This window comes from Ctenocephalides felis, unplaced genomic scaffold, assembly GCF_003426905.1.
Source record: "Ctenocephalides felis isolate EL2017-DRISC unplaced genomic scaffold, ASM342690v1 CF-g0.4_SCAFFOLD_01604, whole genome shotgun sequence".
NCBI classification, from domain to species: Eukaryota; Metazoa; Arthropoda; class Insecta; order Siphonaptera; family Pulicidae; genus Ctenocephalides; species Ctenocephalides felis.
The window spans coordinates 4,089,903-4,105,618 of NW_020537758.1; the positions used below are offsets into that span (position 1 = coordinate 4,089,903).

General features: G+C 28.0%; 1 protein-coding gene across 1 annotated transcript in view; it reads right to left on the minus strand.

Annotated features, from left to right (window-relative positions):
* Positions 1 to 15,045, minus strand: part of LOC113372870 (arrestin homolog) — a 22,314-nt gene extending 7,269 nt beyond the window's left edge. Inside the window, 1 exon segment of the mRNA XM_026613208.1 lies at positions 14,940 to 15,045. Coding sequence (XP_026468993.1) covers positions 14,940 to 15,045 — 106 coding nt within the window.
* Positions 15,046 to 15,716: the final 671 nt, after the last annotated feature.

Consider the following 15,716-nt stretch of genomic DNA (forward strand, 5'->3'; position numbering starts at 1 on the left):
AATAAATAAGAGTGCAAAGGATAAAATTTTACATGAAAATAATATCCGTAATATGATGATTTAATAAAATTGAAGCAGATAATAATAAAATAAAATTAATAAATAATATAAATAAAATTTCTGAATAATAAAATAATACTAGAAAATAATAAATATAACAAAATAACAATAATAGAAATAGTAAGATAATAATAAAATAATAATAATAATAATAATAATATTAATGTTAGCGTTTACAAATTAGCTCGATTTTTATTAAATAATTTATATCAATTTAAACTGTTTGTCGAATACAAGTAGTATATTTGATAAATTCATACAAAATTGACTAATCTTTAATTTTGTCTAATATTATGATATCCTACAGCAACTTGGTATACTCTGAAATTGCATTCAATCAAGTATGAAAATATTACACTTTTACTACCTATACGTACCAAGATTTTGTACCCAAAGTTATAGTTTGACGATTTTTTTCGCAACGTTTTTGTTCCAAAAGTTAAAAATGGGTGAATGCAGTTGTGTAGAGAATTGTATAAGCTTTTAATCTATATAAAATAATTATTATGTGTTTTAACAAGTTTTTCCACATTTTGAACAATTGTCAAAAAAAATGCATTATTCTCTTTGCAAAATTATACGATTTTAACATGTTCAAGTCTGATGATTTTTTTCATAATGTTTTTATTCCAAACGTTAAAAATCGATAAATGCAATTATGTAGAAAATTTCATACGCTTTAATATAATATAATATTATAATATTACTTTATATCCATATAAAGTAATATTTATGTGTTTAAACAAGTTTTTGCACATTTTAAACAAATGTCACAAAATGCACCAACATTCTCTTCGCGAAGTATACAATTTTAAAGTTTGACGAATTTTTTCGTAATGTTTTTGTTCCAAAAGTTGAAAATGCAGTTATGTTGAGAATTTTATAAGCTTTTTATCTATATAAAGTAATAAATATGTATTTAAACAAGTTTTTGCACATTTTAAACAAATATAAAAACGCACCAACATTCTCTTTGCAAATGTATACGATTTGAAAGTTTGACGATTTTTTTCGCAATATTTTTGTTCGAAAAGTTGAAAATTGGTAAACGCAGTTATATAGAGCATTTTATAAGCTTTCTATCTGTATAAATTTTTATATGTTTTAACAAGATTTTGTGCAATTTAAACAAATATCAAAAAACCTACCAACATTGTGTGTTTATATTAAACCTACTTAACAAAAAAGAATTATTTTTAAAATAAAATAGACAAACTTGTTAATCACAAAGAACCCACAAGCAAAAATAATAACAATAATCTAATAAGTAATTTTAATATTTATAAGTTTTTTTTTCAAATATTTACATTTCAAATTCAAATTTGGCGGTTTTAACAATTCGGCAAACTGTCAGTTTAAAATTTGACAGTTTGAGGTTAGGTTTCGTTATTTACACCGGTGTTAGAATTGTAATTTTATTTTATTTGTATTATTTAATTATAATTAATTATTTATTATTTATTAGTGTATACACACTGTAGTGCATATCATATTATCTCGAAAACATTGGGAAACGGTAAATTTAGGAAATTATTACTATAAATATATACCTATATTTATTAACAATTCTATTTTAATACCAAAGTTTTTAACAATGGATCGCAATATAGAAATCAAAGCTAAACTGCCAAATAAAACAGAAGTCATATCAAAACTCAAATCCTTAACAAACACCCAAGGTGAATTAATACCCCAACACGATATCTTCTACAAAGTCCCAAATGGACGTTTAAAACTAAGAATATTCCCCGATGAAACATCTACACTCGTCCATTACAATCGTCCAGACATATCTGGTCCTAAATTATCAGAATACACTAAGTTCAACATCGAGAGCCAAAATTGTAAACAACAGACCGAAGCCTTGAAAGCAATTCTTTCTTCTAGCTTAGGACTTATTGGTGAAGTTAAAAAGACTAGAATTTTGTTCTTGATTGGACAAACGAGGGTTCATATCGATGCTGTTGAAGGTTTGGGTGATTTTGTGGAATTGGAAGTTGTTTTGAATGAGACGCAGAGTGTGAAGGATGGTGAGGGGATTGCGGATGAAATTATGTTGCAACTTGGTATAAAGGAAAGCGATTTGTTGACTCATGCTTATTTCGATATGATACAAAACAGGGACAAGTAATTGTAAATATATCGATGATATTGGAATTTGGTTCACAATGAGGTTTGTTAATAGATTTATAAATGTTTAATAGAAATATTTTTAACTTCCCCTAGGGCAAGCTATAGTAATCGCAAAAAAATCGAAAATGAAGATTTTTATATGTCTTTACGTTTCAGAGGTTTCTGAACATTTTGGCATACCTTAGAAAAGATGGATGTATGTGTGTGTGTGTGTGTATGTACGTGTGTGTATGTATGTGCCGATACAAATTTTCGTCGACGATTTCGGGAACACGGATCAACCGATTTGAATAATTCAAAAAGCATTCGATTCGTATTGATAAGGAGACGTGCTGATTAGTTTTTGGCGAAGGCAGGTCCAGCCGTTCCAAAGATACGGGGCAAAAGTGCTGAAAACGGTAACTCAATTTTTAGGAGAACGGAGCGTCCGATTTTAATAATTCAAAAAACATTTTACTTATATTGACAAGATGAAGAATTGATCAAATTTTCATGAGGGCAGGTCTAGCATTTTCGGAGATCTAACGAAAAAAGTAAAAAAAAAATGCCATCTGGCGGTCAAAAATGATCATTAGACATATGCACATCAAATTATCAGATATTTTATAGAGATTTTAACAATAAGTATGAATTTGGTTTACATTTTTATGGGTTCCGTACCAATGCTTATTCGTTAGACGGCGACGCGGCGCTTACGCGCTTTGACATTTTGTCTCTATGCAGTTAAAGCAGTACGATTGCTTTGAAAAAAAGTTTAGATCTTCCAAAATATGTCAAAATAAAGAAAAATTTTTTTTTCAAAAAAAAAAAATTTTTTGTCCAATAAATAAACTTCTTATTACATTAAGTTCTATATAGATAAACACAAAGGTTATAGACCTTGATGATTAGATTTATTTAGTTTTAGCCAAAACTTAAGTAGATTCAAAAAATTCTTTGAGAGATATCGGTTGGGAATAGCTCTAGCTAGTTTTTGCTCAAGATTGGTAGCGCCATTTTTTTGTAATTAATTGTTGAAAGTGTTGAAAGATTTTAAGAATTTTAAGAAGAAATTTTAAAATTATTCCCAAATTCAGGTGTTATTAAATATCAATTATTAGCAATTAAGTCGAATACATATATATATACCAATCAGACAGCTTTTACAACATAATTCTTATACTTAGTTTCTAACGGGCACAATGTTTTAATATTAAAGTCAATAAAGCTATTAAATAAATGAATTTAAAGTAAATTTTATAAAATTCCTACCTTTAGCTTAGACACCGAAACAATTCTTCAAAACTACACTCACTTTGCAATAAGCCGCATTTGTGTTAATATTCACAACAAAAATATTAAATACAAAACTATGAATTAATAATTATAAAAGTAAGACAAAAATATATAGGTCCACAAACATATTATCATTATTATTAAATATTAAATTAAATTTAACTGCGACAATTTAATCACGTCCGACATTTTGATGTCAATTCGGTTTAACGCATTCTTCACAGTTGCGTTTGCAGGGGTACCAACATTCTGCATATTTTTGCAAGCAAACGCTAATCATTTTTTTTATATATTCATATTATATTAATATAATATAAATAATTAATATGAGAACATATGTGTAAACAATCTAAATATAACTAATTAAAAATATTAATATTTTTAAAGCGATCGGTAATATTTAAAACTTATATTTATGAAGTTGGTGTTAATGTCCGCCATTTTTTATTTGATTTGACGTTTCGTTTACAATAATTTTAAATGTGATGATTGTGTGGATATGTTAATTTACGTTTAATTAATAAATAAACCGTAACAATATGTTTATAATATTTAGTTTTATGTGTTATCAAAAAGTAAACGTTCAAAGTAATTGTAAAGGTCAAATATTTGATACGAGTTAAGATGTTAATTGTTATATATGCATATGTTTATATATCAGGAAGTTCTTGCAATTTGCACTAAGGCAATATGCCTCTCACACCTAGTTAAATACATAATAGCTTGCATAATTATTTTAAGAAAAAATGTTGATAACTATCTTATACGTTTTTATGAATAAGTACTCTTTTACAAAGTCTGTGAAACGATCTGGAAAGATAAAATTAATTTTATGTGCACTTAATTTTGACCTTAATTTGAGGTCGCATTAAACTCAAAAATGGCGCAATTTAATTTGATTAAAAATTGATTTTAATAAACAAACTTATAACGTCTGAGGAAAAAAGATTATGAAAATTTAAACTCATTTATTAACTACACACACACACACACACACACACACATATATATATATATATATATATATATATATATATATATATATATATATATATATATATATATATTTGAATGAATTTGAATGAAAAAACATTCAATTAGTAATAATTGGGAGAAGTGGTTATTAGTTTTTTCGCAAAGGTAGGCCCAGCCATTTCGAAGATACGCAGCTAAATGTACAAAAACTGGCAGTTTTTGAGAGAACTAAGCGTCCAATTTGAGTGATTCAAAGAACTTTCTGCTTGTCTTAACAAAATAATTGATTTTGGAAAAAAAATTTTTTGTTTCAATTTTTTTATTTTTTTTTTTATTTTTGGTATATCGAAAATAATTCAGATTTTATTTTTAATTCTGACTATACTTCTAATATACTTTAAACAAACAATTTCAACTCTGCAATTCAGTTGATATAATTCTTATAAATATTAGACAATGTTACAATATTTATAATAATCTATTTGAAAACATTCAATATTCCTCGAACGTTTCGTTACGGTACGGGAAGTTCCAGCAATTTGCCTTAAGGCACGATGCCACCCACCCCACTAGTTTTTTTTTAATGAGTCAAGATTGAAGTTGTCGCACTATATAAAGTACAGTGCCTCTACACAAAATTTTTCCTGAAATTTGCACTAAAAAATCTTGGTCTAACATAAATAAAACTGTAACCGTCAATAATTCATCTATTATAAATTATCTATTACAAATTGCTATTATGCTTTATTAGTCATATTGTACATTATGCATCATGTTTTTGCAAACAATCGATGCTTATTTGTTTCATAAATAATTTTCTACAAATTTTCATAAATCATTTTACCCTTTACATCGGATCTTTGCCATCTTGGTCAATTGTGTCTTGGCGGAAAAGTTCCACTTCTGCTTGACTGTCTGCACGAATGAACTTATTCTTTTGAGGCTAATGGTAAAAAATACAGATAAAATTAATTACAATTTTGTAATTAACATAATTTATAGTTTTGAGATTTTTTTTACCTGGGGGTGCATCAGCGTGAATGGCAATTCAGCCACAAGTTCACCTGCAAGAGCCCCCATGAACAATTTAACTTTTACAGTATAAGAAACGATTATGCCAAAGGCGTCGCGGTCTTCTAACGAATTCAACCTAAAATGGGTAATAGATATATGAATATGTATCAAGGGTTTTGTGTTTGTATTTTTGGAAATATTTTACAATGTCGTTGATGCCAAATTGGTGTCCTGTTTCTTCAATTGGCCATCCAAGGCGATTCCTCGACGTTCCTTATTTGATTCCAATGTCGGTTGGAGATAGATTATTTTTTGTAGGCTTGATCCTGGTTGTATCGGACAACCTTCTCTAAAAAAATTAAAATAATATGTATATATATATATATATATATATATACATATATATATATTGAAATATGTGAGTTTGGTGTTGATATTTATTTTGATGAGTTATTTAGAATCGGACAGTAACACCAAGTTAAAAAACTAAAGTAGTTTTGAAATACTAAATTTATCCAAATTAAGCCAAATTTTTACTTGGTGTTACTGCCCGATTCTAAATAACTCATCAATATATATATATATATATATATATATATATATATATATATACTGGCTGTCCCGGCAACTGTGTGAATTATTTCTAAAGGAATTGAATTACCGAATTGACTATTACTAAATAGATGTTTAAATTAGGAGGGTGAAAATTTAAGTCCTTATATATATTTATTAGCTTCCCGAAAGAAGTATATGTTTATATCAAAAAATTCGATATGCTAATTTTATGTTTTCTCGACGTTTCAAGCCATTCTGAATCGAATGAGACCAAATTTAAGGAAAAAGTATGTGTGTGTATGTGTGAACAGATTTTTTACCTCAAATCGACGTTTTCTCAAAGACGACTCGACCGATTTCAAAAATGTCATTCGATGTATCTCGATGAGGACTATTGTTTGTCAGTTTTGTGCGACGATCGGCCGAGCCGTTTCTTTGTAAATAGCAGAAAAGTGAGAAATTTTACGTCCACGTTTTAGCCCGCAATTCTGAATCGATTTTGAATATTCAAAATCCTTTCGAAAGATTGGTTGGTAAAGATTCGCTGGCACAATTGCTTGCAATTAACTCTTGAAAAAGAATTTTTTGACGATTTTCATGAATTTGTTTGCTGTATATCATGGTCTTCTAGATCATACTAAAATATTACGGCCCAACGATAAGTCGTTAATTTTACAAAAATCGTCAAAGTTTGCAAAAATTAGTATCGTTTTTTCGCGTTTGTCAAAATTAGACCTTTTATTAACGTTTTCTTAAAAACGTCTGAACCGATTTTAAAAATTTAAAAGCCATTGTATGTATCTTGATGAGGACTATCGTTTCTCAGTTTTGTGCGACGATCAACAGAGCCGTTTCTTTGTGATTTGCAAAAAAAAGTGTAAAACTTTTCGTCCACGTTTTAGCCAAAAATTTTGACTCGACTTTAGAAATTCAAAAACAATTCAAAAGATATCATTTGGGAATCGCGCTGATTAATTTTGGACAAAGATCGGCCGAGCCGTTTCTTCGTAATTACCTGTAAGAATTTTTTTTATGAAATTTTGTATCATGATACTAAAGAACCACTAAAATCTTACGACCCTACGGCAAGTAGTTTAATTTTAAAAATTCATCAAAGTTTGAAAACATATTATAGTCAAAATTTGTGTCAAAGTCACTTTTGTAATGTGATGAGTCAAAATTTGAATATCACAAATTTAAAAACCTTTTTTTTTGGAATCAGTGGAAACATAAGTCTACAAAACTTATCTAGTTGTGTAAAAAATGTTACCATCAATTTTAATCACTAATAAATAATATCAGTTGAAAATTTCGTCTAAATATCTAAATTCAATTTCGGTTGATTAAGTCAATTATTACACATTTCGGAAAGTTCATGCATTAGTCACATTAGGGGTCCATTAATCACGTGATCGATTTATTAAGGATTTTTGGACCCCTCCTCCCTCTTGGTGAGGTATTCAAAATTACCCTCCCTTCTCCATTAATCATCTTGCGTATTTTTAATCACAAGCAAAAATTGTAAAACATTTTATTTTATTCGAAAATCTTTGGATTTTTTTGAAAAAAAAAATCATGTAAAAAATAAAAACACATGATATCTTACTATACCCCTCCCTCCCCCACGTGATATTTTGTCAAACCTCTTCTTCTAAAAATCTCACGTGATTAATGCCTTAAGGAAAAATGCTACTTTCAACTAGTTTGTAAATTATCAATATAAATATAAATATAAATATAAATATAAATATAAATATAAATATAAATATAAATATAAATATAAATAAATATAAATAAATAAATATAAATATAAATATAAATATAAATATAATATAAATATAAATATAATATAAATATAAATATAAATATAATATAAATATAATATATGACAAATGATTGTATTACTCAAATGATTTTAGGCAGGAGGGTGGAAATTATATCAGTACAGAAAAATCTGTAGGGTTGAATGCATATATATATATATATATATATATATATATATATAAATATAAATATATATATATATATACATTATATATATATATATATATATATATTTTCACTTACTGTGTCTCCATGCTCGCAACAGGAGTCCTATACATTCCATTTTGGAACAAAACGACATCAACCCCTTGTTGAACAGACGCCTTGATTTTCTTCACCACTTTATTGGTATTATTACGAATGCATATACTTACCACTATTTTTTCACCGTGGTGATATAACTAAAATATACATTAATAAGTTTATAGATATTTCTGAAAAAACGATAAGTAGATAGATTATTTATAAACCTGTTTATCCAATGAGACTTCCAGCTCCAACTCTCCTGGACTTAGCATAAAGTCTTTGCGAACTACTGTGCAAGGCTGTTGCCCTTTTTTGGAAGGAGCGAATTGCACTTTGCGAATGTTTAGAGTTACAGTATTTCTAAAAATAGTAATATATATATATATATATATATATATATATATATATATATATATATTAGGGTGGCCCTTAATATGGACATTTTAGAATCCCCTTGCTACCAAGGGCTCAAATGGTTCCAAATTGATAAAAAACAATTCTCTGAAAGTTTTAGCTCTTAATATTGCCTTTTAATACTGTCTCCTAATTACAAGCCAAATAATATATAACTTTTAAATTTGAGACAATATAGCAATTTGCTAAATAGTTTTTTTTTTTAAATTATATTTATTTTAAAACTACATGACATTGTTACAATAAAATTAATTACAATATTTTAACAGGTCAAAAAATAGAAATTTTAATGCACCACAAATATGAAAAGCAATATTTTTCAAAACACATAATTAAAATTTCAAGCGCATTTTGCCAAAAATTTTACTTTAACTACTGAAAATTAAAATATACCAGTTTGTTGTAAATTTTATCAGTATTTCAAAAAAATATAATATCTTGTGTAGTTTAGTATAAATTCATATGTAAATTTACAAAAAACTGAAAGAGTGACCAACCAAGGAACGGAAATGTTCTTAAAACACATTATTAAATTTCAAACCGTTTTTTGTCTGATATTTTATATTAAATAGTATAAATTCAACTATGCCGATTTATGCCTAATTTTATCAGCTTTTCAAAAAAGTACAATATTTTATATGTGTTAGTACAAATTAAATGCTAAATTTACAAAAAACTGAGAAAATGCATATACGACAAAAGACAATTTTCTCAAAACACATTATTAAGTTAAAAATCAAAGTTTTATATGGAAATAGTATGAAAAAATTTTCAAAAATTTTAAAAATGTTTTTTAGATATAATTTAGCAAACAAATGAATGAGTTTTATTTAAAATTCGACGCTCTACAAAACAAATTATAAACTAGCTGTAAGTGGAATTTTGTCTTGAGGCAATTATGGCATCGTGTCTTAAGGAAAATGCTGGAACTTCCCGTACCGTAACGAAATGTTCGAGGAATACTGAATGTTTTCAAATAGATTATTATAAATATTGTAACATTGTCTAATATTTTTAAGAATTATATAAAACTGAATTGCAGAGTTGAAATTATTGTAAAGTATATTAACTATAGTCAGAATTAAAAATAAAATCTGAAATATTTTCGATATACAAAAAACTAAAAAAAAAAAAAAAAATTGGAACAAATTTTTTTTCAAAATCAATTATTTTGTTAAGACAAGCAGAAAGTTGCCAAAAACTAATAAACACTTCTCCCAATCATTACTAATTGAATGTTTTTAGGTCATTCAAATCGGATACTCCGTTCTCTCAAAAATTCGATTTCTACTATCTGCACTCTTTGCTCCGTATCCTCGAAACGGCTGGACTGCCTTTGCCAAAACTAATCAGCTCTTTTCCCTATCGATAGGAATCGAATGTTTTTTGAACCATTCAAATCGGTTGATCCGTTCGCCCGGAAACGTGACTGGAAATTTGTATCATACATACACACACACCACACATCCATTTTAGACGTGCAGGTATGCCAAAACGTTCAGAAACCTTCAAAACGTCGAGAAATGTAAAAATTTTCAATTCCGATTTTCGGCCCATTACTATAACTTACCCTACGGAAGTTAAAAAACCTGTTTTGCAGAGCGTCGAATTTTCAATAAAAAATGACACGAATTTCACTAAGTTATACCTAAAAAATTTTTTTTTTAATTTTAAAATTTTTTTCCATGCTATTTTCATGGAAAAGTTTGATTGAATTGCGCTCTATTTAAACGTTAATATTAAGAGCTAAAACTTTCAGAGAATTGTTTTTTATTTATTTGAAACCATTTGAGCCCCTGGGAGCAAGGAAATTTAAAAATAACCATATTAAGGACCACCCTAATGTACATATATATATATATATATATATATATATATAGTATATATATATACAACGTATATATATATATATATATATATATATATATATATATATAATTTTCTTCTTTACCTGCGGTGTGCCCTGTCGGTGTCACTTTCTCCAGCAAATATTTTTACATAATAATGTACACCACAGGGTGCTCCCGTATCCCCTGGAGCAGGTTGAAGGGTTATCGAAGCAGGAGCACCCGTTGGTATCTGTAGAGTAAAGGGCACTGCGTTTGGGCCTAGTTTTTTTAGAAGGCGCTCCTGGAAATAGACAGAGGGTTATATAGACAGGAGATAGTGGGGCTTATTAGAAATGTTATAGAAAAGAACTATATAGTCAATCTTAAATATAGACAGGTGATAGAGGGGCTAATTCTCGGATAAAATAGAAATGTTATTAAAACAATTTTATCAAATTTATCATTCAGTCAAATAACGATTTTACCATAAGTGTTACTTTCTGATGTTTCTTTGATTTCACTTAAGGGGCACAACGAGTGTAACCGCCTAAAAAAGGTGATTTTTGGAAATTTATATTAAAAAAAATACTTTATCAATCATTTCAAAATTTTAAGAATATATTTACAGATGTTTTAAGAATACACAGTAAAATTTTTGAAGAAAAAAATTAAATATTTTTTAAGTTATCGTCGATCTTCAACGGCGCGAAAAAAGCTCCTTTATTACTGCAGTGATTCCGGCCTTCTACGTGGATGAAATTTAAAAAAAAATCTCGTTAAACTAGATAATATTATCTGTAAAATGACAAGATAAAAAATTCAAAAATTGACAAAATGGCGGCGTTTTTTAAAAAAAAGTCGAATTTTACCCAAAATTTTGGTCGTTTTTGGACTGCCAAAATTCGATTTTGATCCGATCAAAAATCGATAGTTCATTTTACGGAGAACTATATATAGAACATGTAATAAAAAATTGATAGTGATCGGATAATTTGTTTTTGAGTAATCGCTGTAGCAAATTCGGAAAATGCTGTTTCGAGAAAACGCGTTTAAAGATTAAATGATCGTTATACTATATACTATATATATACTCTTTAAATGGCTGTGACTCAAAAACTATTTAAGATATCGATTTAAAATTTTGGTATGTTATTTTTAAAGGTATAACCTATCGAAATGTGAAAAAATTGAAAATTCGATTTTTTGAAAATTTTACACTAGGTGTGTCCCTTAAGAGAGACCCGTAACTCAGCTCCTCATAGCATTTCTATTTATCCGAGATTGTCCCCAATATTTCTATATTTCTATTATTTTTTTTGGTTATTTGCCTGCATTTTCGTCGTATCATGTTTTTCCGAAATTGGGTTGATCTGCTGTGAGGTCAATATGAGTTCCTTTCTGGAAATTTAAACCCATGACTTCGTCCTCTTCGCTCCATAACGAAAACTGCATATGACCTGCCCGAAGACTTTTCGGTCCTGATGTAGTCGTCACTCAAACCACTACACCATCTGGGTAAAAAATAAAAATACATTTTAGAAATAATTATAGCAAAAATAAATATAACTAGTGGTGTATGGCATCGTGCCTTAAGGCAAATTGCTGGAACTTCCGTAACCGTACGAAATGTTCGAGAAATTTTAAACGTTTTCAAATATATCATTACAAATACTGTAACTTCCATTCCTATTGCTATCTTGTTTGTTATATCTGAGCAAATCAAATATAAATCATAAATCAATTATTACATTAGCAATCGTCACTTCATTTCGAATTCAATTTCAAAAAACAATAGTTGCCTACACAAATTTACACAAAATTGAAAAAGTGCTCCCGTATAGTCACAGTCTAAATGCATTTGCCAATAATTCTGTGCGACATTTTCACATATACTGTACTTAGCTTGGCGGCATTTTCACATTTTTCAATAGTTTTTCACAAAATTGAAAAAGTGCTCTCTAAACAGTCTAAACGCACTTGGGTAAACATTTGTACCAGAGTGGCGCTTAGACTGTGCTTAGCCTGGGTAATTTTTTGAAGTTTTAATCCAAAATTACGAAAATATTTTATGGAAAATAAAAAAAGATGTAAAAAAATTTTTATCCTCAAAAGCAATTGTTTTGTCAATACAAGCAGAAAGTTTTTTAGATCATTCAAATCGGACGTTTAGTTCACTCAAAAACTGCCATTTTTGCACATAATAAAATAACTAGCTGTAAGTGGAATTCTGTCTTAAGGCAATTAAGGCATCGTGCCTTAAGGCAAATTGCTGGAACTTCCCGTACCGCGTCGCTGTCTAACGGGAAAATATTGGTACGGAACCCATAGGAATATAAACAAAATTTATACTTATTGTTAAAATCTCTATAAAATATCTGATAATTTGATGTGCATATGTCTAATGATCATTTTTAACCGTTTTTTTCGTTAGATCTCCGAAACCGCTAGACCTGCCCTTATGAAAATTTAATCAATTATTCATCTTGTCATTACAAGTAAAATGTTTTTTGAACTATTAAAATCGGACGCTCCGTTCTCTTAAAAACTAAGGTACCGTTTTTGGCACTTTTTGCCCCATATCTTCGGAATGGCTAGACCTACCTCCGCCAAAAACTAATCAGCACGTCTCCTTATCAATACGAATCGAATGTTTTTTAAATTATTTAAATTGCTTCATCCGTGTTCCCAAATTCGTCGACGAAAATTTGTATCCGCACACACATACATACACGCACACACACACATACACACACACATAAACACACACACACATACATCCATTTTTTCTAAGGTATGCCAAAATATTCAGAAACCTCTGAAACGTAAAGATATATCAAAATTTTCATTTTCGATTTTTTTGCGATTAATACTATAACTTACCCTACGGGAAGTTAATAATAATAATAATAATATTAATATTAATATTAGCGTTTACAAATGACTATTTATGAGATCACTGGCAATTTTTCGTTTTAGCCTGGTTGGTTAAAACTTTTATAAAAGTTTGTTTATTTAGTTAAAAATATTTCTTCTATTCAATTGCTTTTTATGAGTAAAAGTTATAAATGATTTTGTTAAGAAATATACTTGGTAAAGGAATCGGTACAATTTTACTACGTGTCTTTTTGTTTAGTAAGAGATGTTTCTACTATTCAATTGCGTTTTATGAGTACACCGAGTTACTGTAGGGTATTTTGATGTTAGACAATATTATTGATTATTTAATTTTGTACAAATTCGCCAAATACATTATATATATCCAGCGAATATTTTAAAAGTTATAAATGATTTAGTTAATAAATATACTTAGCACAGGGATAGGTTCTAACAATTTCAGTGTCTTTTTGTTTCCTAAGAGATGTTTTTCTTGTAGAGTATTTTGTTGTTAGACAAATTTTTTTGGTCATTTAATTTTTTATAAATTCCTCGAAGACACTGTTTAATTTGAACGTATATTTTTAAAGTTTTCAAATATTAAATAAAATCTTTCTTATGCGAAATATTAGGTTGTCAAATATCTACCTTCCGCTTTTTTGCTCTTGGTTTATAATACAAAAAGGCGGAAGGGAGATATTTGACAATCTATTAAATGCACGAGATTGAAGTCGTCGTACTATAAATAGTACAGTGGGTTAATATAATATATAAAGTTAGACAATATTGTAGATTATTCAATTTTGTACAAATTTGCCAAATACATTATTTTTATACGAAAATAGTTTAAAAGTTATAAATAATTTAGTGAGTAAATGTACTTTGCATATTTGTATACACCAACGCGCTAAGATTATTTTTCAAGTTTGATTTTAATTTATGGGTATACCGAGTTGTTGTAGGGTTTTTGTTGTTAGACAATGTTATTGGATATTTAATTTTGTATAAATTCTTCAAAGACACTATTTAGTTTAATCAAATTTAGTTATCCAATATGTAATGAACAAATGTACCTCTAGTTGATTACATTTCGTACAGTCAAGAATATTGTCTATTTTCTAATACGTTTTAAGAGTATACCGAGTTGCTGTAGAGTTTTATATTGTTAGACAATATTGTTGCTTATTGAATTTTGAACAAATTTACCATATACATAATTTGTATCAAGCAAATATTTTAAAAGGTACAAGAGATGCAATAAGTAAATGCACAAATGAGTCGAGATGAAGTCGTCGGACTATATTATAATACAGTGGGTCAATATTAATAAATAAATTAAATTAGGTAAAATTCCTAATATAAATAATAAGAACTTTTTATTGTATAATACATCTTAATTTAATTTAAATTGTACTAAATGAATAGTCAATACTCCCTTATTTTTATTAATGGTTGATTGATATTAATTATGAGCATATAAAATTAAGCGTGCGGTTTTATATTCAAAAGCGATTTTAGAGTACACCGAGTTGCAGTAAAGACTCTGTATGTTAGACAATATTGAAGATTATTTAATTTTATACGAATTTGTAAAACACTTCATTTATATTAATTGACTAAAAGTAAAAGTTACAAAAGATGCAATAAATAAATGCACAAATTGACTCGCGATTCAATCCGTCTTACTACGTAAAGTACAGTGGGTCAATACTAATATACTATATTATTTTTTCCACTTACCGACAGGTTCTACAAAAGATATATTATCGACAAAATCCCTCTTGCCCATATACAGGGTAACTTTGGAATTGGGCGAAGACTTTTTGAAAACTCGAAAATTCGCCATGGCGAATTAATAGACTATTTTTAATTTTTATTAAAATTTTGTTTATTTATTTTGTTTCGTTGTTGTATCACTATATAGTTGATAATAATAAATAGTCAGTCGCAGAATATTCGACACATGTTTTATAACTTCGGCAAAGAAAATGTAAGGTTTCCTAATGCGATTTTGTTGAGAATAATTTTACTTGGCAGAGAGTGACTCAGAATTGAATGCCGATGGAACGAATCATAAATAGTTTAAATAAATGATATACATATATATATATATATATATATATATAATATATATATTATATACTATATATATATATATATATATATATATATAATATAATATACATATTTATGTTTGGCCCACTACACTTTGATTCTTGACTCAATTGTGCATTTATTTAGTGCATCTCTTGTAACTTTTAAAATATTCATTTGATACAATTATGGATGCATATAGTAAATTTGTTCAAAATTAATAAACAACAATATGTCTAACAATATATAACTAAAGCAACTCTGTATACCCTTAAAAAAACATAGCTGGGCATTACCTCGTTAATCCGTTAATCGTTAATTAACGAAGTTAACATTTTGATTAACGGATTAACTTTTAAGTTAACTTTTAAAAATGTTACGGACACGTTAACTTCCGTTAAAATGCGAAAAGTCCGTTAATCG